Source organism: Crocodylus porosus, unplaced genomic scaffold (genome assembly GCF_001723895.1).
Source record: "Crocodylus porosus isolate Cpor-Errol unplaced genomic scaffold, CroPor_comp1, whole genome shotgun sequence".
NCBI lineage: Eukaryota > Metazoa > Chordata > Crocodylia > Crocodylidae > Crocodylus > Crocodylus porosus.
In genome coordinates this window covers 29852313-29875446 of record NW_017728943.1, presented here as the reverse complement: position 1 = coordinate 29875446, position 23134 = coordinate 29852313, and the positions used below count along the sequence as shown (strand labels likewise).

Genomic DNA, 23134 nt, shown 5'->3' with positions numbered 1-23134 from the left:
GGTCATGTTTTCTGAACCTCTGATCTGATATTTTGCTGCTCTGCTCTGGACACTTTTCTTGTTCATTCTATCATTATTATTAATTATCCTATTACTAATAGAATGATTCATGTACATAAATCAAACAGCATAGAAAAGCAGTTTCAGGAGCAAGTCAATGCAAGCCTTTTCCAATGATGAGGGGATTGTTTTTCTTCTGTGTGTGTTTTTATTAATGTTGTCTGAAGTTGGAAATAAGGCTATGATTTGATTCTTCCTTGGGCCCTTTATGTGGCATGCCCACAGATGCACACACTTTGGTAGAAATACCCAAATCTTCACAAAGAAATTCCAAAGGTTTGAAATTTTAACCTTTTTCATATTTTGGTTTTAATTCAAAATTGGTCCCAGTCTAAATAGTGGTCTGTATTAACTGTCTGATATAGTTGCCACTGAAGTTAATTAAAATACTTCCATTAAATTCCAATGACACTGAATCAGGACTTGAAAGCAGATAATGGGAACAGGTTACATTAATTTATATTTCTAGCAAAAGGAGAACATGGCATTGTGGAAAACATTTCAGTTTCACCAATACAAAATTTAAAATGCCCACAATTTCACATAGCTCTCTAGGTTTCAGCATAATAATTTGATTTTTATTATAAATTATATAAAAATTTTTAAAAATGTCTATTCTTTTTGGCAGGTGTGCTGCAAATTAAGCCCCACCTCATCCCTGAATGCTGCTCCAATCCCTTCTCCTGCCTGATCTGCTGCTCTGCTTCCTGCTCCCTAGCCTACCTGCAGTGGTGCTCCCTGCTTCTACCCAATCTATTCCCAGTCCCCACACACAGGTTGCCCATCCCACTTGTGCTACAGGTTGGCCACCCCTGCCATAGGACATTTCTAAGTGCTTCTGTTGCGCTAGTGCTAAACACAAGTAGGTAGATAACACACAACAGAATTTTAAGACTGTTTCTAAGTCGCATTTTGCATTTTATTGCACTCAGTCATAAAATGATGTGTTAGCAGTAAGATTTATATTAAACATATGCCTTAGGATCTTTTATATACAGTTATTTGCAGGTTGCTGCTTTTTCCCTTGTACAAAATATAATGCAGAAACATTTGTAAACAACCAATATATTCTGTAAAATTACTTTCTCTGCTATAGTTATGCCAAACATCGAGAAATTAGAAACTCTGGTATGCCTGTGTTATTAGAATTCTGTCTCCATTAGATGTCTTCTTTGCCTGATATTTTATAACATCGTTCCAGTTAAATCCAGTTTTCATCAGTGCACTGTACTAGCTGATGAATATTAAACAGGAACCAGCATACATTTAGGGGCTTTGTTTTTACAGAGTTTGCATGTACAACATGTTTGTTTTATAGTGACCTTTTATTCCTTATTTATTATTGCCAGTTTGACCCTTAAACAAAATAAGTGACTGTCCATTACATGTAGAGAATCAACATTTGGCAATTGTATTGGATTTCTTTAAAATAGTGCTTGCAAAGTACTTATTTTGCATCAAAACAGTGGTAGTGTTTCCCTAGAACAGATATGAGAAAATGTAGAAAAATAGTTCAAGACAAGATCTTCTCTAGCTAAACCACCCCAGACAGATGTGTGTCTAAGCTGCACTTAAAAAGTGCCAAGATCTAAGAGCAGTAGGAAGGCAACAGGCAGAGACAGAAACATAGTGAGCTCTCATTGGCCAGAAGGTCAGAAGCATGATTAGTCAAGTGGGGCAAAGGAGAATGAAAAAATGTATACTGTCAAAAAAACCCAGAGCCTGATTGTGTCATCTAACTAACTAAATACAATCAGACCCCCAGTTACACAGTTTCGAGTTACACTGACTCACGTGTAATGTGACCATGTTTCAACTTACATGATACCCTGCTTCACAGTTACACTGTTTGCAGCAGAGCGGTTGTTAGTCTGGAGTCTGCTTACACAGAGTTAGCATCACTTGTCATCTCCTCCAAGATTGTCCATCATTTCTGGTTACGTTAACCCCATAATATTTGTGAAAAAGGCGTCAAAGAAAGCCCTTAACGTTGTGCCCAGAAGAGCACATGAGTCTATCACCCTGGTCCAGAAAATAGAAATCCTTGATAAATTAAGAGAAAGCAATAGTGCTGCGTCAAGTGCTCGCCAGTACAGTTTAAGTGAATCAGCTGTGAGTACCATTAAAAAAGGTGAGCAAAAAATTAGAGACTATGTGAAAACGACAACCCCTGTGAGTTTAAGAGTGGTGTTGGTAACTAGAATTCGTCATTTAGATAAGGTTGAGAAACTCCTTAATCTTTGGATCAATTAAATGACCAATACAAAAGGAGCAATTGTCAATGGCACGGCAATTAGGGCTAAAGCTTTGTCTCTGTATGAGCACATAGCCCAGAGTAAAGGTTTTATTAAGGCTATTAATTCCATTATTTTGTGTTTAAATATCCTTTTATTATGAAATAATGTTATCAAATCTTGGTGCCAGGTCCCTATTCCCCTGTTTTGCATTAACTTAATACTTCAAGTTACACAGTTTCAACTGACACGGTGCTTTTCAGAAATGTATTCGTCGCGTAACTCAGGGTCTGACTGTATAGAATCATTGACCTGAGGGAATTTGTGCCAGATTTCACTTGTAGAAAAATTGGCCTTGTGTCTCCAGAGCTGCCCATGCACCTTTCACGAGCACCACCAATGCAAAATAGTTAATAAAATCAGGGCATCAATAGTAGGGCTGCACTAGTTTAAGTGACATCCAGTCATTTCATTAACTCTTTGGAAAGATAAATGAATAACAGGGCAGTAATATCTGCTGATAATATGCTATTGAGGTTAGTCAAAATATGAAGGATTCCAGAAAGACCTAACAAAACTAGACAACAGAGGAACACAATGGCAAATGAATGCAGTGCATGGGAGTCAAGTGTGGCACAATAAAAAACAGATTATGCTTCTCACTCACATGTGGCCAGAGCTTTACATTTCCTGACATTTGTATATTTAATAGCTCAAACATTATAACTGGTTTCTTTTTCATCCCATAAACATATCTACACTTAGGAACACACAAAGCTTGTAAGCACCTGCACATGAATCAGTCTATTGACTTTAGCCAGGCTATTCATATGTTTAAGTACTTTATCAAACCAAAGCTTCAGAGTCCTGTGTACCACTTGAGCTCTTCAGTATAAAAATTTTCCTGGCAAACTGGAGACATTAAAGAATGGGACTACCATGGTGGGAGAAGACTTGATTCTATTAAACATACTGAGTAAAGTTTATAAGGAGATGATAAAGACTGTATGGGAACAGATTTTGATTTTAGTGGGTGCGTCTACACATGCGCCATACTGCGCATTAACCTATTAAAGCATCACTAAGGGCACTTTTCCATGTGCTCTGGGAGTGTGGGGTAGTGCTCTAAATAGAGCAGCTCTGAGAACTGCTTTAATTAAAGCTCTGCCACGTCTCAGAGTTCACGTATCAGCGTTCCTCTGTTTAAAAATTGCGACGGGGGCACTTGAACTAAAACTTGTCGAATGAGCTTTAGTTCAAGTACCCCTGCCACCATTTTTAAGTGCAGGGACACAGGAGATGTGGCACTTTAATTAGAGCAACTCTTGATGCTAGATTTAATGTGCATTAAGTCAAGTGTGTTAATGTATGTGTAGTCACGTCTAGTTACTCCCATGTAAATCCAAAGTAACATAAGCAAAGCCAGTGATACTCCTTTGGACTAGCATAGCAAAGAAGATAATCTGGTTACTCACGATAAAATTAGACAGTCTAAAAATACCTGCAAGACATCAATTTAAATAATGAGGAGCGTTGCTGAGAGAAGCATAGAGAAGAATATTTCAGACCAATGGTGTAGGAATGTATAAAGGAACAGTTAGATTTGGTATTAGGAGTTTAATTTTAATTCATAAGGACTTGATCTAAAACTCACTAAAGATGATTCAAACAAGTGAGTATCTTTCATTAGCTTTGGATCAGAAATAAATATTAGAATACTTGTCAGAGGCCAGTAATGATACAAAATAACACTAAGTAATCCAGGATGCATCTACACAAGATACTATGGCACAGTAGCAATGAGCTACTGTACTGTAACTCATTGCTATGGCACCATAGTGTCACTGGGCACAAATTGTGACTGATGCTACTGCACAGTAGTAACAAGCTACTAGTAGTAGAAATATTCTTCTCTATGCTTCTCTCAGTAGTAGCTTGTTGCCACTGTATAGTAGCATCTAAAAATTACTGTGTGGCAATGGGACTGCCCAGTAACACTTGGTTAAGCAACTACTAAATGACTATGCAATAACAATTGCAGTCAACTGCTCGTGTAGATGTGGCCCCACTGTAGGAGACTTACAGCCCTCATGAAAAGATTAGATAGGAACAGTCCTGTAAAATGCATTGGAATCAATATACTAGAGGAAAAGATATTTTTCCACCTCTAATGATCCTGTGAATTTTGCTACTGCCATGTTTGAAACATTTATCTGTTTAGAAAGCACTTCACTGGCATTTCAGCTTTCTGTATTTACTTCCCTTCTCTAGTTTTGGCTTTAATTTTTTTGCTGACTTTATTTTTTTTTACTTTTAATTTTTGGACTGTCAAGCTTCCTCTCGTTATTGTTACTGAGAAGAATTATCTTGCATTTTGGAAAGGGTTTTCCTGGAGCTCTTACAGCTGTCTGCACATAACTGCATTAGCTAGAGGAGTAGGAAACAGGATATTAGAAGTTCCTCTTCATATACAATACTGCAGTCATTTTAAGTATACTCTCTTCAAAGGGGCTCTTTCAGTTGCCTAAGGCAGTGATTCTCAAGTAGGATACCACAGCAATCTGGGGTGCCTTGATATTTTTTCAGGGGTGCCACTTAATGTTAGCAGTGAGCTATATCTAAACATCCCCCAATGTTTGGCAGACTGGCCCTTAATACTTGATTCGGATTTTTTTTTTTTTTTTTAAATTAAGACATTTTACAATGTAACCCATGACCATATACTAGGCTGGGTGATGTGCTTGATTTCAGATCCTCAGGGTGCCAGTAGCCCTGGGAACCCCCCTCAGGGAGATCTGCTGACTGAGGTGTCCCGTGGAGAGGTGTGTTCCTCACCCTCACTGCCCAAGAATTTACTCCAAGCCCAATGAACACATTGGTTTCTTTATTATGTACAAATATATACAGAAAAGAAATGAATAAGCAAAAGAAGAAAATATATACAATCACAATAGTTACATTTTATTCAAATTGTTGTTTTTATTATTACAACAGTAACATTAGGTGAATAATTCCAACCCACTGGGTGGTCCCACTTGCATCAAATAACTTCATTAATTACATTCACCTGGTTATAACCCTTTAAAAACAGATTCCCCCTGTAACCCAGATTGATTTCCCTCTGGTTACAATCCCCTTCCCATAAGAATAAATGGCAACACAGCCTTAACTATGATCCACCACTGGATGACAGAGGCGAGGCTTCTATTGCTTGCGGGAAAATGGCCACGCCTTGGTCTTTCTTGGTAACTCAGCAGAAACAAGTCTCCCATCAGCCACTGCAGGTAATAGCCTTTTTTTCTTCAGTTTCTTTCTGAAAATACACCTCCTGCAAACAGTAGGGGTTAAGTGTTCCCTCACCCACCCATGCAGTTTTGGGATTCTCGCAGTCCACTCCCTCTCTGGGCTGTCTCTCTCCCCCAGCACCTCCACATGCAGACAGTGGATTCCCTCTGCAGGTCTCTGTTCCTGCAGTATGAGCCTTTCCAGCTTAAACAGAGGACTTCCTTCAGCAGATCCCTGATCAGGCAGCTTCTCGCAGCTAGCTTACCAACTTCTTCCTATTCTTTCCCCGGATACCTGTGTCCCTGATTGCATAGCTCCGACCTGAGAGGGGAATCAGCATCTCCTGGGATGACTCAGGCTCTCCTTCATCTTGACGTCTGCTCCCCAGTGAGCCTCAGCTCCTTTCTCTCTGCAGGGGGCAGGGAAGGAGGGGGCTGAGTCTGCCCCTCTCTCCAGGCTGGTGTTGCTATCAGCTTCTCTGTTCTTCTTTTTGCTCCTTTAGCTTTAATGGTTCAATAGCAGCCAATCAGAGCCCTCAGTTTGCAACGGGCACTCTGGTCACAGTTTAAATATTCCAATAAAAAGCATGCCTGTGCACAGCATACAGGGGAAACTTTTTTGCAGAGTTCTTAGGCACAGCTCAGCCAGTCAGATTGCAGCCAAGCAAGCCTTTGCAGCTGTTGCAGCAATAATGAACTTAAACAGTTATCCAGAATCAACATGGACTACTAATGAACAGGCCACTGGACCAGCTTAGATACTGCACTTAACTGTGGGAATGACCTACCCCGTGATCCAGTTACTCCTTACCCTTTGACTGGCTTGCCAATGTAGCAAATAAGACTTTCAGATGAGTCTCTATTGTAAGTACATAATGTTACATACTTAGGTTGGCAGGGATACTCACAGGTCTTAAAGCCAAGCAAGTGCATAAATCTTTTTGGGATCATGGACTCCATCTATTTCCATACAGTGACTAGCCCCATGATAGCCATAACCTCATATGGGCCTTTGAAGCATTTCTGTAATACAAATCATTATAATGATAACTATTCAAATTTCAGACCCCAATCTGAAGTTTGCACTTCATATCCAACTCAAGTTTTGATTGCATATTATTGCCTACATTTTAATATAATGTGTACTCTTGTTCCAAAAAGCCAACAACAGTAGTGGGTTATATTAACTGAAGTGTCACTTGCAAATCAAGGGAATTGATTCTTCTGCTCTGTTTGGCACTGGTGAGACCTCACGTGGAATACTGTGTCCAGTTTGGGCTCCCCACTTCAAGAAGGATATGGGCAGATTGGAAAGAGTCCAGCAGAAAGTGACAATATTAGAGCACTAGGAAGCAAGATTTATGGGGAAGGACTGAATTGTCTATAGTTATTTAGTCTGGAGAAGAGAAGGGTGAGGGGGAATTTGATAGTGTTCACACTTGAAGGAAGATTATAGTGAGAATGGAGATGGGCTTTTTGTTGTAGGGGAAGGACTGGGGGCAATGGCTTGCAGCAGAGGAAATTATATCAGGGATTAGGAGAAACTTTCTGACTACGAGGATGCTCAAGCATTGGAAAAGGCTGCGTAGAGAAATTGAGGAATCTCCATCCTTGGAAATTTTCAAGAGCAATTTGGACAAACACTTGGCTGGAATGGTTTGGTCAGGGTGCTCCTGCCTTAAACAGGAGGCTGGACTAGATGACTTGGTGAGGTCCCTTCCAGACCTATTTTCCTATGATCCTTTTTTATAATAGTTTTATATTGGTTAATTATCTGAGTGTCCTTCATTTGGGGGTATCTGTCTAGTTAGTAGCACTGATGTCACATTTTGGTCCCAGTCCCATCATAAAAAGAACTGTGGCACCAGGCAGTACAAAGCAGATATAACTGGCATAAGGCATGGAGAGCAGCAAAAACACAGCCAAAACTAAGAATAAAAACAGTACCCCACTTGTAGCTGTACCTGTCCACACTTCCCAAGAATTGAAAAAAAAAATCTGAGAACTTCTCAAAGACTGAAGTCTATAAATGGATCAGCTTCAGCTAAACTTTTGAATTTATGGAGAAGATCCCCAGTTGGTATAATCTGAGTTAGCTCTATTGATTTCATTGTGTAGCAGTGAAGGCCCTGATCTTTGATAGCTGCAAGTCTAGGAGTCAACAACTGAAAAGTTTTAAGCTCTTTTCAAAGATAAGTTCAGTTTGTTATAATTGGTATTAGCTTAAACTGTTACACCAGATTAATTATTTTTACATGTTCTGAGATTGCCTGACCATTTGCATGGGGATTTCAAGTAATAACCAAAACAACAAGTTTATTTTCCCCTGCCTACCCAAAATTGTATTGATATTAAGTAATATAAGAAAGGCCTGAGGCTATCCATTACCAAACTCCTCTCCTGAAGGGACATTTAACATTAAATCATGAATAATGTCATCATAAACAGAAAATGGAACTAGTCCTGGGCATATACAACAATTTGCAATATTTCAACACAACAGTTACTACTTTGAGCACTGCCAGTGAAGATAATGATTTTTGCTGGCTGAAGATCTGGTACCAGATCCAAAGAGGGACTTATACACCTAAATCCAAATTTTTTGATGCAAAAAGTCCTTGCTCAATAATCACCTACCTCACTTGGTGCTTAAAACTCATTAGCTGCCTCCCTGGTTCAACCTGAAAGTTTCCTGTGTGCTTACAGTTTTATGATCTATGCATGCCCAGAGGAGCACTCTCCTCCTGTTGGGGCTGGGCTTTTGAGCAGAAAGGAATGCAGGACTCTTGGGGGCCAGAGACAGAAGAGGAGGGGACCTGTCTCTGAAGCCTTGCTCACATCCCTGTTTATACATTTTACACTGAAACATCACTGGATAAAAAAATGTTATCCTGGGAGCAGGGCTCAGAACTTGTATGGCTTTCCCCCTCTTACATCAACATCCTAATTCATCTGAACAGGACATGGGAAGAAAAACACTTCATAAGAGAGTTTAATGTGTAGTGTGAAACAGGGCACCAGTAACAGTACAGCTGTAAGTTTGCTATATGGTATATAATCAAAGCCTTTGGGTGATATTTGAACCCATATTTTGCTGGCTTTGAGGTGAGCATGTTAGCAGTGTGATGAGAAGTCCTATTAGGAAGTGCTTATGTATTCAAAGTGAAATATAAAAGAAACTTGGCCATGGAGGTCAGTTAAGAGGGTCCAATAAATGATTTAATGATCAAGGAAGTAACAAAAAAAACTTACAAAACACTATAATCATTATTAATTACACCACACAGTAGTAATGTAAACTTATAACATGCAACCTAGGCCCCAAGGACGTTGCAATCTAAGATGCCAGTCCTGCAAGACATGTGAATAGTTCTTCCTTCATGGGATTTGGCTCCAGCAGATTTATTTATATTAGTTGAGACCACTCATATAAAGAAGGCCTGAAAAATCAGGAATAAAAATGTTGTTAGCTGGAGAATTGTTATTCTGAGGATCCTGTACCCCAACGAAGCACAATTGCGTTTTCCAGCTGTATCACTAGGTCAGGCATGCAGAAGCAGTAGAAGCTCTGAGAAAGGCAGCTGGCACAGAAAGCAGTTAACTAATAACTATTACCATGAAGATATTCGGGGAAAACGGGGGGATTTGTGTTCATGTAATCTTTAAAAAATTGCTTGGAAACATTCTTTGAAAGCCATCATATTTTCAGTTTTACAGTCCCAATTAGTGGGACTTTTACCATTGAGTTGAATGGGGAAGGTTGAAGCCATTAATACTCTGCTGTCTTTTCTATCACACCGTCCACACTTGAGGGTTTATGTGCCATGAGACCGAACATTTTCTCACAGATTTATAACCCAGATAGGTAGTGGGAAAAGAGTAGGTATATTTTGAAAATTCTTTAAAAAAGTCATTTTGCTGAAATTATACCCCCAGATTCTGAAATTGTCCCAGGTTCTGATTAAAACATTAAAAATACCGTCATCATGAAACTGAAAATGAAGGTGGGGGTGTTTTTGTTGCTGTATTTTTATTTTCTTCTCTTTCCCTATTTCCCCTTTTTGCTCTTCTTACATGTTTCCATGATGGGGGTAGGGAGTGGAGTTGCAAGAGGAATGGAGAAGGAGCTGAGGGAAGAATTAAAATAAAAAAAATTGAAATCTGACCATAGTTAAAACTAAACAAAAAGAGTTTTCTTGTGGACAATCTGGACAATTTGGGCAGGAAGGGAATGCTTTGCCATGAAAAATGCTAAATAAAATTCTTAAAAAAAAAAAAAAAAAGACATAATTTTAACCATTTCCCATTACCACATATTAATTTTAATCTGGCAAACCAAGGTTATTTTTTTTGACCTTCAGAAAAAAAGAGACCAGAATATAGCTATGCTGAGGTGTTTTGGCTTTACAAATGAGTTACTTTATTTTCTTATATATTATCACTATCATTTACAAGGCTGCTTGAAGGATTTAGGTCCCTCATTCCCTTTAAAATTAAAAGGAACTGGACATTCAGATCCCCTAGTCAGCTTTGGAAATCTCAGTGTAATTTATATGAAGTAAGTCCCCAAGTATAGGTATATTATAATTACGGTTCACAGTAGCACTGCCATACAGCCATATTTTTATGTAGTTCCTTTAATCACAAAGCTTCATAAACAATTTATAGTCCATCATAAAGTCTTTAGGCAGACACAGCTTTCACTAAAGTCAGTAAGTGTTTTGTCCAAATACAGATTATAAAATCAAATTGGAGATATATATATGTTTGTGTATACAAGCTCCCTCTTACAATGAAACTCCCTCTCTGCTGCCACACAGTAGCTATTTAACAAGCAACATCAACCCTACACATAGTTTGGGGAGTTAATAAAGTGTATTATATGCAACTGCAACTGCACAAAGAATATATGTGGACAGAATGTAAATGTTACTCATTAAGGCTGGCTATAAGTTTCCTGTGGAAGCTGGTTTTTTCAACTGGAAATTGGAGTTTTGATTAAATGAACACTGGGGGGGTGGAATCTGCTTCCGGACAGAAAACTTAAACTTTTTGGTGAAAAAGAATTGATACCTGAAGATCAAAATATTTTGTCTAAAAAAGATAAACTTTGCATTCAGAAAAGTCAAAACACTTCTTTTCAAAAGCTTCCATTAAGCTAAAGGGGTTTGAAAGCCCCAAAATGAGTTTCAGATTTAATCTGACATGATATCTTGCTCCCTGAGCCATCTCCTTGCCTCATGGAACCCATTGTTCAAGACCCTCCTGTCCTCACCTCCTCTGTGGGCCAACCCACATCTTGAATGAGAAATGGAATAATTCGGAGATACAGATTTAAACATGAAAGATGACCAATTGTTCCATCCATTTAAGTCAAGTCAGAGTACTGTGCATGTCAAAATGGTAAATATCCTATTCTTTGATCAGAGGTTTTCATTATTTTTCATCTCATCCTTTCATCTTAGATAATTTATCCTTGTATGTACAGTATCAGTATCTCACCATACTCTTGGCTGCAAATTTGATTCGAAGGTGTATTAGAGACCTGGAATGCACTTAGAGAAATAGTCTTTCATCCACTTCTAGGTTGCAAAGTTTTCTCATTGTCTTTTTGACTGAGGTTGAAGCCATCACCATTCAGTGCTTAAATCTTGCAAGTCAGGAATCAGTAGATTCTGCTACTAGCTGCATACTCTCTTGCAGCTACTTTTCACCATATCATTACAGACCTGTTGAGTCATTCCACATGTTGCTTTCCATGCTGAAACAAAAATTTAATTTGAGGGAAATTATCTCATGATCAGCATTGAACAATTCCATTCACTTTCATTTCATTCATATTGTTCCATTCACACTGAATTGCTTTCTCTTCCATATCACATCACTGCTGTCTCCACCACACAGCCATATGCAAACCAAATAAAAGAGACTTTCCAGGGGGCTAGGGCACATGACTTACAAGGAGAAGCTGAGGGAACTGGGCTTATTTAGTCTGGAGAAGAAAAGACTGAGAGGGGATTTAATAGCAGTCTTTACCTAGCTGAAGTGGGGGGCTGAAAGAGGATAGAGCTAGACTGTTCTGAGTTCTGGCAGATGACAGAACAAGCAGCAATGCTCTCAAATTGCAGCACAGAACGTTTAGATTAGATATTAGGAAAATCTTTCTCACTAGGTGTGTAGTAAAGCACAGGAATAGATTACTCAGAGAGGTTGTGAAATCTTTGTCCTTGGAGGTTTTAAGATCTGGCTAGACAGCCGTGGCTGAGATGATCTAGTTGTGGCTGGTTGTGCTTTGAGCAGGGGGTTGGACTAGGTGACCTCCTGAGGTCCCTTCCAACCCTCATTTTCTATGTTTCTCTGATTTGTTTAATTTATAATATGCTTTATAAAGAATAAGATCTACCCCAAGTTTCAGGGTTTCTTCCCAAGCCCACCAATGTCATTCCGCTCTCCAATTGTCTTCACTGGGCTCTGGAACAGGCTCTAGACACTTTTGTCAACCACCTACAGTATATTTACAGATAAAGGTAAGGAGAAGTTCGTGCTTCTGTAATATGGAAAGAACCAATCAGTGGTAGTACCAAGACGCTCAGCCATGAGCTGTCTCCTTCACAAGGGCAGTCTCCTTCCTTTTCCATCAGAGGCCCAGGTGAATAAATAGATCTTCTAAGGTCAAGAAACTCTAGATATTTTGGAACAAGCAGGTATGTAAGACCCAAAACCCCTCATGGAGGGCACCCTTTTCAGCTTCCCTCTTTCTCCTCTGCTGAATGAATTCCAGGTTGAGGACCTCTTGGTAATGTTGGAGAGAGAGAGAGAGGACTTGTCAGGCAAACAGATCACAAGATATTTAAAGCTTCATCATTAGAACCAGCTCCTTAAATTCTACCTGGAAATCAGCAGGCAGCTAGTTCAGGTCCTAAGTTACAGGAACAGTTGTACATCACTAGACCTCCATGCTTGGCATTGGCTAGTAGTGTAACTAGGGGTGGGTGAGCAGGGCACTAGCGCGGGGAGGGTCCCCAGCCCTAGTTATATCTGATATTGGCCTTGGTAAGTGCTGCTTTGACTCCAGTTTAAATCTGAAGTAGCTGACTGCAGTGTTCCACAGACTGAGGGAAGGGTTCATCCATCTGTCCTTACGACAAACAATGGACAGTGATAAATGCACAGCCTAAAGACATGGTTCTGCCACTCTCACTGTGTGGCTTCTTCCTTTGAAAGCTGTCCCAGTGTTTACAGTACTTGAGGCAGAACTGAACTCTGACTAATACCGGGCAATTCAGAAGGATGCTGGAGACTCAGAGGTATGTTCAACCTTTCAGTCTGTTATTTTTAATGTCAAATTTGATTACACCAATGTACATGATGCATGTTGTACATGATGTAGGCTAACATGAATCGGCTTTAGAGAGAAAAATTAATCCTTCTGGATACGCATGCTGTCACTGGACTTACTCCTCATTTTCACTGGTGTCACTTATCACATTCAGATCCTGTGAGTTTTCAGGAGTGAATTTCCAAAGAGATGGCAGATATCCAACAAAAGAGAGAGAATTCCAGACATACCATAGCATCTTAGGTTGCAATACCAGAATTTGTGGGCCGGGGAATCTAAAATCAGATCCAGAGCTGCTTCTGCAAATGAATGGCCTCCGTTGTATAAAAGGGCATAATATCACACCAGATTTCCTTTTGCCAAGCCCTGAAATATCGGAAATCTTAATTCTGAATTTTGCTACTCAAAGCCAAGACTCTGAATACAGAGTTAATCCAATTCTGTCAGACTGTATGTTTCTAGGAATCTAACACATTTTCTCACCTGCCTGTTCTTGAACTTCAGTAGGTTGGTAAAATGTAGAATTTTCTTCTTCAAGAAAACCAATATGCAGTTCACAACGAGAGAGAGGAGTGCAATGAAGTAAACTGCAAGTAAAAGAATTCAGCTATTTTAACAACTGCCTTGATGGTAAAAAGGAGCAGTTCCCCACACAAAACAGGCATCTCCACAGCACAGTAAGGGTGATCTTCAGTTCCAAAATCCAACCAAGCTTCAGTTTGCTCCTCAACCCCTTCTTTACTCACATGAGCAACTCTTCCATGAGCAGTCTCCTTGTCTTGGGCCTCCTAGAGTTAATAAATAGGCTTGAGATTTTTTAAATTTTAATACTATGTATTTCACATGTGCACGAAAATAATTAGCAGTGACATTATTAGCAGGATGATTATTGGAATCATGTGGAGAGTGCTGATGTGCTGCCAGAGTTTTAAAAAGTGATTATTTTAACAATGATTCCAACAATTTTCTACCTCAATTTATGATACTAGACACAGTTTTTTCACAAGATGCTATTCCTTTCCCTAACCTCCCTCCAGCCCAACCCATCAGCTCCACCCCTGTAGGCTCAAAATCCTCATTCCTTTCACCTTCCTTTCACCCTTGTCCCTGCACCTTGTGACCTACCATAGAATCATATAGTTGGAAGGGGACTTGAGGGGCATTTGCTACAACCCTCTATGTTTTTCCATTCCTCAACATGCTATTGCACTATCTAGAATCTTTTTATTGCAGTAGCATCTGAGGCCTCTTTGGATCTCAGCAGAGGTAGACAAGTCACTCTGGGAATGTTGGTGGCTCTTGCAGAGCTGGTCTCTCCTGATTTCTGGAGGTCTCTGCTACCTAGTTTGAAGGGATGGAGGAGAGGAGAATGTTGGGAAGAGCGAGACAATCACCTGGCTGGTAGGTTAAGGAACAAGAAGCCAAGCTGCTTCCCAGTACCAGCTCAATGGACTCTAGGCTAGAGTTTGGCAGGCAGGTCAGCACTGGTGCAGAAAAAAGCTCTAATGGACTAATTACTCCATTCATAAAAAAAGGAACGTGGCATTTGTTCCTCTCCTACTCTGCTTTGGGGACTGTAGGACTTGCTACTGTGCATGGGAATTGAAATTATGGGTATTATGTGGTGAGTCTCCTGTTTTCACCCAGAAATACTTGCAAGGGATGGAAGAAAGGAGCCTTCCCTTGCAGCAGCTGCTGTGGATGCTACAGTGCTGGGTGAGATCAGGCCCTGATCCAGCAAAGCACTTAAGCATATGCATAACTTTAAGCAGATGAGTAAAGTCAATGGAGCTTCCATCTGTTTGAATTTAAGCCTGTTTTTAAGTGTGTCCCTAAAGTCAAAAAGCATTTGTATCCATGTTTGTGCCACCGCACCCCTTCTAAAAGTGCCTGCCACTGTGGCGCATGCATTTGTATAAACGGCAAAATGCACATCAGTGCTCAGAAAATGGCAACAGCGCACTTTTGAACTAAAACACACTGAAGGTGTTTTAGTTCAAAAGTGCACTGCTGCCATTTTCTCAGTCCTAGCATGCATTTTGCCATTTATACAAATGCACATGATGCAGCACCAGATGCATCAGCTCACGTTGGAGCAGACAAATGCATGTGTATAAATTACTCTAATGGCATTAGGGAGTGAACACTTCAACAAGCAAATAGCCTTAGGCCTTTGTGTTGGTTGCTAATAACAGTTTCTTGTTATCTTCTGGCAATATGTTAGGGATATCCATAAATATCAGAGCCCTGAGTACAGGTCTGGACAAATGAATCTGGGACAAGTTCTCAAGATGGTTGTTTTGCTTAAAGTAGGGAAGAAAAGTGAGGAGATGGGAAGATGTCTAAGTCATCCAATCCACCTATTATGAAAGTAAGAAACAGTGCTTTTTCCTTTCAGTTGTTATGATTGGGTTACACCAGGAAGATTTTTTCAAGGCTTTCTTTGCAAATAAAATGACTAGGGACTTAAATGTAACCCCTCCCCCCTGTAAGAATACCTTTTCAACATCTGGGGTCTTAGGAGAGGACCCATAAGCACTCCTGCAACTTGTAAATAGCAGTTAGTCCAACTATGAACATTCATAGTTTAGATACACCACATTTACTCAAATACAAGATAAGGTTTTTATGCCCCAATCAGCATTTTTTGGGGGGGGGGGAATCTGCTCATCTTACATTCACATACAAGAAAATGTCATTAAAAACATTGTCTGTCGTTAAACTGCTGCCAAAAGCATTGTATGATCAGTAATGGAAACCAATTATAAAAATTAGATGCAGCCAACATGAGTATGACTATAAAACACATGGCCCATATTGAGCAAACACTGGTGGGAACCTGCCAGAAGGATAGGTTAGTTCAGCACATCTAAATAACATACATAGTGAAGCCCATTGCACTCAGTCCTGCTCAGTGCCAACTCTTTTTCAAGTCATGATAAGCCACCACATTGAATACATCTTTACTTTCTCTTCACTGTCATGACTGAACAGTGTCTTTCTTTCCCATCTGCAACGCCCCTGTTTCCTCACCAGCCTTAAGTGTTTGGCAAACATCACCAAATGGGCCCCCAAACACTTCACCCAGAATCCCTCTGTCACCCCCTTCCCATCCCCCAAGCCTGTTCCATACAATTAGTATGGCCCTACCCTTCATTAGGTAGAGCCAGACCAGGCTGCCCTTTGCCTCATCTGGATATACATTTTTTGAGGATTCCAGGACTCATGATAAGAACATCCAATTCCAGTCATGAGTCATGTGCTAATAGCACTTGGATCCTTTTTAGGAGGAGGGGTATCTGGAGTACATACACTGAGCAGTGCTGAACTGTGGGGTCACCATGGCTTGAAATGCTGTTGACTCTGCTGGGGGGCAGCCCAATGAACTCTACAGTAATGCATTTTGGCTTTAGACTAATATCATGCCTATTTTTGTACTACAAATAAGGAGGTATAAAAGCGCTGTTCAAAAACATTTTTATGGAGTCCCTGTGCTAAAATTTGCAGCAGTTTCAAAAAGGTAAAATGCATAAATTCTGGATGAATTAAGTCTGTCTACTTCCTAGCAATTTGCCTATAAAATTTTCTCCTTTCTTCCATGTGCTTAGGGAGGGCAGGTTCTGACAATCAAGGAAGGGAGGAAAGACCTGAAGAGAGAAGTTGCAGGGAGGCAGAGGGTAAATGGGCTACCTGATCCCCCAGGTTTATTTTTCCCTGCTGTAGCAGTGGCAGGGGAACAGATTCAAAGAAAACCACCAATAATTGGTTTCTATACCTGGACAATTATAACAAATTTATAAATTTTCCATTTGTAGAATGTAATTATTGGGGAATCATTTTATACTTGAGTAAATACAGTAAATACTATTGAATTCTCTCAGAACTTCAATTAGCACGTGTTTTATATTCCAAAGCAATTTCCATTCTAGCATGGATGGTAAACTGTATACCTCTGTCTTACCATAAATTTAGTTAATTCTCTGCACAATAAAATAGGAGATAAAGCTCTTGTCCAGATAAAGGCCTCATCCCATAAGCTAGCAAGTACCAACTGAAAATTGTTTTGGACACCCATTGATTAAATTTCAAAACCAATGACTGCATAGGGAACCAAAGGTACCAGGCACTGCACAAGTCTGGGCCCTAGCTAATTTACTGATTTTGCAATTACTGGGCAAGTGCAGTAAGACCATCAAAGTAACATATTTTTCATATGCTTTTCTCTAGTCTAAACAGAGTCTAAGAGAAGCAATATATTTAAATACACTAGACCAGAGGTGACCAACATATGTCCTACAGACCCATGTCATCTGGCCTACAAAACTCCCCATGGGTCCAAAAATTTGATGGTGTGGTGAGCAGTAGGCCTGTGCGAGTTGGTAGCGATCTGATCTGGCTTCAGATCCAGCCACTTCGGATGGCCACGATCCAACCTGGAGCTCCAGACCAGGTTTCTGCCTTGATCCGGCCTTAGAGCTGCCTCTGAGATCCAGCCATGGGGTATAATGGGGAATCAATGAAATATCTATAACTCTGTTGTCTTTTGTCCAAACGAAGCCAGCGCTTTGACCCGGATGTGCTGCTTCGGATCCTGAAGCGTCTGAAGCTTCTCTGGATCCGAAGCTCTGTCTGAAGCCTCACACAGCCCTAATGAGCAGTATTAGCTGCAGTTCCCACTGCTTGTCCTGCCGCCAAATGTTTAGACCCACGGGAAACCTCACAGACTAGATATGGAGTATGGACCCATGTCATCTGGCCTATGGCGCTGGAGTTTGGTGGCAGAAAGAGAGGTGGCTGCCATGGCTCTGCAAGCCTCAGCAGTTAATGCTGTGACTACCAAATTCCAGCTCTGTGGGCCAGATGACACAGCTTCATGCTGGATCACAGGGATCAGCCCCACACTACTTGGGCCAGAGATGGGCATCACTGCACTAGGCTGTCTGAAGTTTACCTTTCTTGTTCCTACCTGGAAATAAGACTACATTCTTCCATCTACACGTTGTTTTTCTCTCAGAGAACTCTTTTTTGTCTGCCTCTTGTTCTTCCCACATCAGGACTGATGGATTCTTCTTCACATCAGACGTGCCTGTCAAGTTGTCAGGAAAGAAGCTACATTAACTTCTACAATTCATTTTGTGTATTACTTCCTAGTATTTCTCTGCATGCAAATAAAGGTGACAGTTGTTGAGTTTCATTGAAATACTATAAGAATCAACTACCTTTTAGATTTAAAAACATATAGGGATCCTAAAGCAACAAGCAAAACCTTATGAAAAAAATTCAAATTATTTTTGTAAAATCTGAACTTTCAAAAATTCTCCATTGGTCCTACTGCAAATATTTCTGGATGAAATTAACACCCTTGAAAAGAAGTCCTTTATACAGCAATGCAGTCCATCATCCCAAACCAGCAAATATTTTGTTTGAGGACTGAAGCAAGTCAGAACACTTTCACAAGAACGAAATTTCAACAACATGGAAATATCATTTAAAAAAGAGAAAATCCTGTTTTATTTTCCGTGACCTGTTCCACACAGCATACTGTCCCATTTCCCCCCTCCCCCTGTTCTTTCCCCCCATAAGGGTAAATTTCTGCATCTAAGTAACATATTGGGGTAAGCTTGAGAGTGGCCGTGAAATGCAGCCTCAGAGTGGCTGTACTGCTGGGTTTGGCTCATGTAAGGGGGAATGAATGGGTGGGCAGAGTATGTTTGAGCATGTCTCTCTCCATGAGCACCATGAAAGTGCTGCAGATGTTGCCCTTTTAAGCCTGATGTTTGCTGGGAGAGGCCTGAGGGCCCTTGGTTCACTTTGAGGAAAGGGAGGGTTGACGTAAGATCTCTGGGGAAGCATTTCCATAGGGACTTAGCAGGATGCCTAGGAGATGGCTGGGATCAAGCTCCTTGGTGAAGACGGTGTTTTTACTTTTGGCATGCTGAAAGCTGCAGTGGCCTCTGGTGTCTGAAACAGACTGTCATGAACTACTTTTCTCAGTCATTTTATAAACGGTAAAACTCGCCTTGCAGAAAATGCCTGCAGTTTGGCCTTCCTGGCTGGCAGGTGAGAATCAAGGCAGGTGGGTGGTCTACACCAGTGCAGATGCACCCCAACTTTTGCCACCGCTGCTGCCGTCCTTGCCTGACCCAGGTGCAGGGAAGAGCTACTCCTGCCCTACTCCAGCCGTGGGCTGCAGCGGCTCAGGAAGCCAGGCTGGACAGGGGACACACAACTTCCCCCTCCCAGCACCTGTTCCCTGCCCATCCCTCCCCTGCCAGTATTGCCATTGGCCGAGAGCTGGTACTAGCAGCAGAAACCCATGCACCACCACTGCTCTCCTCATCTGGCCCAGGAGCCCCAGAGCTACTCCTACCCTGCTGTGCAGGGAGCAGCTGTGTGGGCAGCTGGGCTTTCCTATGGACAGCACTAGCAGCAGTGTGCAGGTTCCTCCTTCCAGCACCTGCTCCCTGCTGAGCTCCCAGGGTTCCTCAGGGGACTCCAGCCATGCCTTGCCCCCAACCCCCTAAAGTCCAAGGGGCAGTGTGGCACTTCCCACTTCAGGAAATCCTGGATGTGGGCACGTGCATCTGCTTAGCAGTTTCTAGAGGAGTCAGAGATCATTGACTCTTCACTATTGTGTGTTATAGTGCTTTTGATCAGTAAAAGTTCAAAATCTTGAGCAGGGCTTATTATTAATTCCACCCTCTGGTTCATTATGTGCACTGCCTGGAGTTAGCAGGAAAACTTTCCCTTACACCAAGGGTGTCATAAGTATAGCCCATGGGCTGACTCTCACCAGGAGAGCCACATCAACCAGCCCTCAGCACTGGCCCCATGCAGGGCCAGTCCAGGCTCCCAATGCATGCCAGATCCAGCACCCACAATGCCTACCCCAGCTAGTCAAAGATGTGAAACACACATGGTGCCTGCTCTAGCCAGTCTGTAGTATGGGTCTTAGAGCAGGCACTATATGTGGTGCAGTCCTAAACCAGTCGGACCAGGTGCTGGATCCATCGTGCAAGGAGCATGGGGCTCCATGGGACCCCTGCATGCCAGATCGGGTACCTGCTCTGGCTAGTCTAGGACTGCACTGCACATGGCACCTGCTTCAGCTGATCTGAGATCCACACAGCACCTGGTACCCACCTTGGTTGCTGCATGTAACATCTGTTCCAGTCTGGTTAGAGAAGGTGCCATGTGCAACATAGTCCTGGACCAGCCAGAGAGGGTACCATAGCACTGTATGTGGCATGATGGGGGAGAGGGTGGGCACAGTCCACGGGCTCAATCTGACCATCTGCAGGGCCAGATGAATCTGACACCCCTGCCTTACACTAAATCATCCTGCTGAGTATCGTCTTTGTTTTGTGACTCCTCTCAGAAAACTAACTTACAGTATCTTTCGTTTCTTCCTATGTTTTATGTCACGTAGCGTGGTTCGATGTGATTGATGCAGCCGGACACGAACTGCACTCCAGAGTTAGGTTGTGTGAATAAGAACTCTGGAAGGTCTGAGAGCAGGATAAAAGAGTGAAATGTGACTGGAAAGCAAAGTCTATGAAGTGTTTTACTTATTGCATCGCCCACTGAACATAACAGGGTAAGTTGAGGATTGGCTTACAGCCTAAACTCAGAATTTCCCTATCTTTAGTTCTTTAGTTTGAGCCTCCTGTTATTTCAGTAACGTAACATGTTGGATATTTATTGTTGTTATATTAATCTAATGCTAGCTTTTTAAAGGAATATTATCAATTTAAAAACACATTTCTTTTGCAATTCCCCCCTGCCCCGTTATTATACATAACACCAGGGACCTTGCTTAACTACTGGAAATGGCAAGAAATTGTTTCTCTGTGGTTCAGTTTGCCTGCACTGTGCATTAATAGCATTCAGTCTGTAGCCAGTGGAGCTGGTCAGGAATTTCCCATCCATGTTTATTCACTAGAAAGTGTGATTTCTACAAAACTGAAATCAGGATGGAGCTTTGATCAGCTCTAACAGTCAGCTTCCCCCTCAGTTCTTTGTGTCAGTCTCCCACAGGAACAGTAGAGGGGGAGATGTTTTTTCAATAGCTAGATGTAAACTTAAACCATACAAAATGGTGCTGGGCAAAGAAGGGCAGGTACATTATTAGAATTTAGTTTTAGCTTGATGTTGACTACATTTCAATTCATTTGATGAGTCCCTGTAAGATGGTAAAGGGGACTTTCTGGAGAGCAGGCATATAGCAGTAACAATGCAGTTAAAATAGAAAAGGACCTTTGATACTTGTAAAACCACAACTTTACAGGCCATTTTAGCTCTTGGCATAACTCCAAGGAGAAAGAGTCTTATACTAGCATTCTACACAAGGGAGAATCTTGCCTCCTTTGAATAGCCATTTCATCTATGAAGCAGGATATTTAGGCAGAAACAAGTGTTCTTTCCTTCTCCTATTTAAAATAATTATTATTCTTCCATTTTTTTGGTCAAACCCTGGAAACAATATCAGGTGTCCTAAATGTTACCAGCTGTTATGATTTCACATATTGATGAGTAAATGGTCAAAGTGAAGAGACTTCAGACAACTTGTAATTTTTCAATTATTTGACCTATATAGCCAATGAATGACTAGTACACTACTAATGTCCATGAACAAAAGAGGATCAGTTCATTGGATAAAATGTTCACAGTAAATAATTCAACTTGCTATAGTCAAAAGTAGAACCTAGGAAGTGTCTTTCACATGCACAGAGCCTTCAAGCAACTTGACACAGCTTTCGACTTGAAGCTCCTACAGCAGACTTTGGATTGGTGTAAATTGCTGTAACGTGCTGAAGTATGCCCGTTTACAAGAGCTAAAGTTCTGGCTCTGGCCTGATATCTTCAGGAACTTCAGTACATTTCCTCATGCAGACTTACTAGGGAAATACAGGAACAATTTAATTTTATCAGCAAGCTTCCTGGGATTGAGTTGACTGTGCGGGTCAGGCCAATCACCATATACATTGCACTTAGTAGAATACTGAAAAGGAATTTACTTTTGCCAATCCAGTCCTACTGAAGAGGCCAAAGCAATTCTTCTGTCTGGGCTCATGTTACCTGGGAGTTTGCAGTACAATAAGTCTCAGGAAACCTGTTTACCAGTTAGACATAACATTTCAGTAGAGTAGATTTAGTCACAAACACAAAAACTACAAAGAAGTTTTGTGATAAAAATGAATAGTGATAATGTTTCTATTTTATAACCTACCAAACATCACTATATGTTAATACAATTAATCATGTAAGATTGTGTCTTGATTAAATCTGGTCAAAAACTTTCTGCAGGCATTGTGTATAAATGGAAATCTGGGTTTTTGACTAAAGCTGATTCTGACAAAAAGTGTCTGCATATTTTTTTGGGACTATTGGTGGGAAGGATGGGAGAGAAGCCCCTCAAAACTTCCCCAGATAATCTTTTTTCGACAAACAAAACATTTTCATGGAAGGGGAGGAGCCCCTTTTTCTGTGACCTCTGGTCTCCTTATTTGCCCCAAATTTTGGCTAGTATAAAACTGTCCAAGAAAAGTGAATGTTTCTAAATTGCTGCAATGTAAAGCTACAGTCTTACAGCACTGAAGCACTTTTACTTATTATTACACATGTGGGTGTTTCCAGTGACAAGGGGATGAGGTCAGTGAATGAGAATGAGCAATGTATTAGTTAATTATTACCTATAGCAAAGGTAGCAAACTCACTTGGCTCCCTGGGCTGTATCTGGACTGGGAGGAGCTTCACAGGCCAGATCTGGATCCACCTCCATTAGCAATGTTGTGTTGGCACAGAGAGCCACAAAGATGAATGGGAGTGGATCTAACTGAGCTCCCTATCTCAGAATTTGGGGATTGGTCACATCACTGCTCTCCCCACCCCTGGATTCGTGGGCCACATGCTGGATAACAAGGCTCCACTGGCCAGATTCAGCCTAAAGGCCATATCTCTGACATCCTTGATCTAAAGCTATCAACTGGCTAGCACTATGGAAGAAAGAGACTTGATGGGTCATCATTGACCACAATATAAACATGAGCCTGCAATGCGATGCTGCAGCTACTAAAGTGACCAAAACGCTGGCTTGCATCCATAGATGCTTCTCAAGCAAATCCCAGGACATCATTCTCCCCTTGTACTCGGCCTTGGTGAGGCCACAGCTGGAGTACTGCGTCCAGTTTTGGGCCCCACAATTCAAAAAGGATGTG

The 23134-nt window shown here is 41.2% G+C and overlaps 1 protein-coding gene across 1 annotated transcript in view; it reads right to left on the bottom strand.

Moving 5' to 3' along the window:
* Positions 1 to 8775: 8775 nt before the first annotated feature.
* The window catches only part of LOC109319495, a 30634-nt gene continuing 16275 nt past the window's right edge, over positions 8776 to 23134 (bottom strand). The window contains exons 2-4 of the mRNA XM_019549103.1: positions 17884 to 18003; positions 13401 to 13504; positions 8776 to 11339 (exon numbers count right to left, since the gene is read on the bottom strand). Coding sequence (XP_019404648.1) covers positions 11316 to 11339; positions 13401 to 13504; positions 17884 to 18003 — 248 coding nt within the window. The 3' untranslated portion in view covers positions 8776 to 11315. The remainder of the gene's footprint in view (positions 11340 to 13400; positions 13505 to 17883; positions 18004 to 23134) is intronic.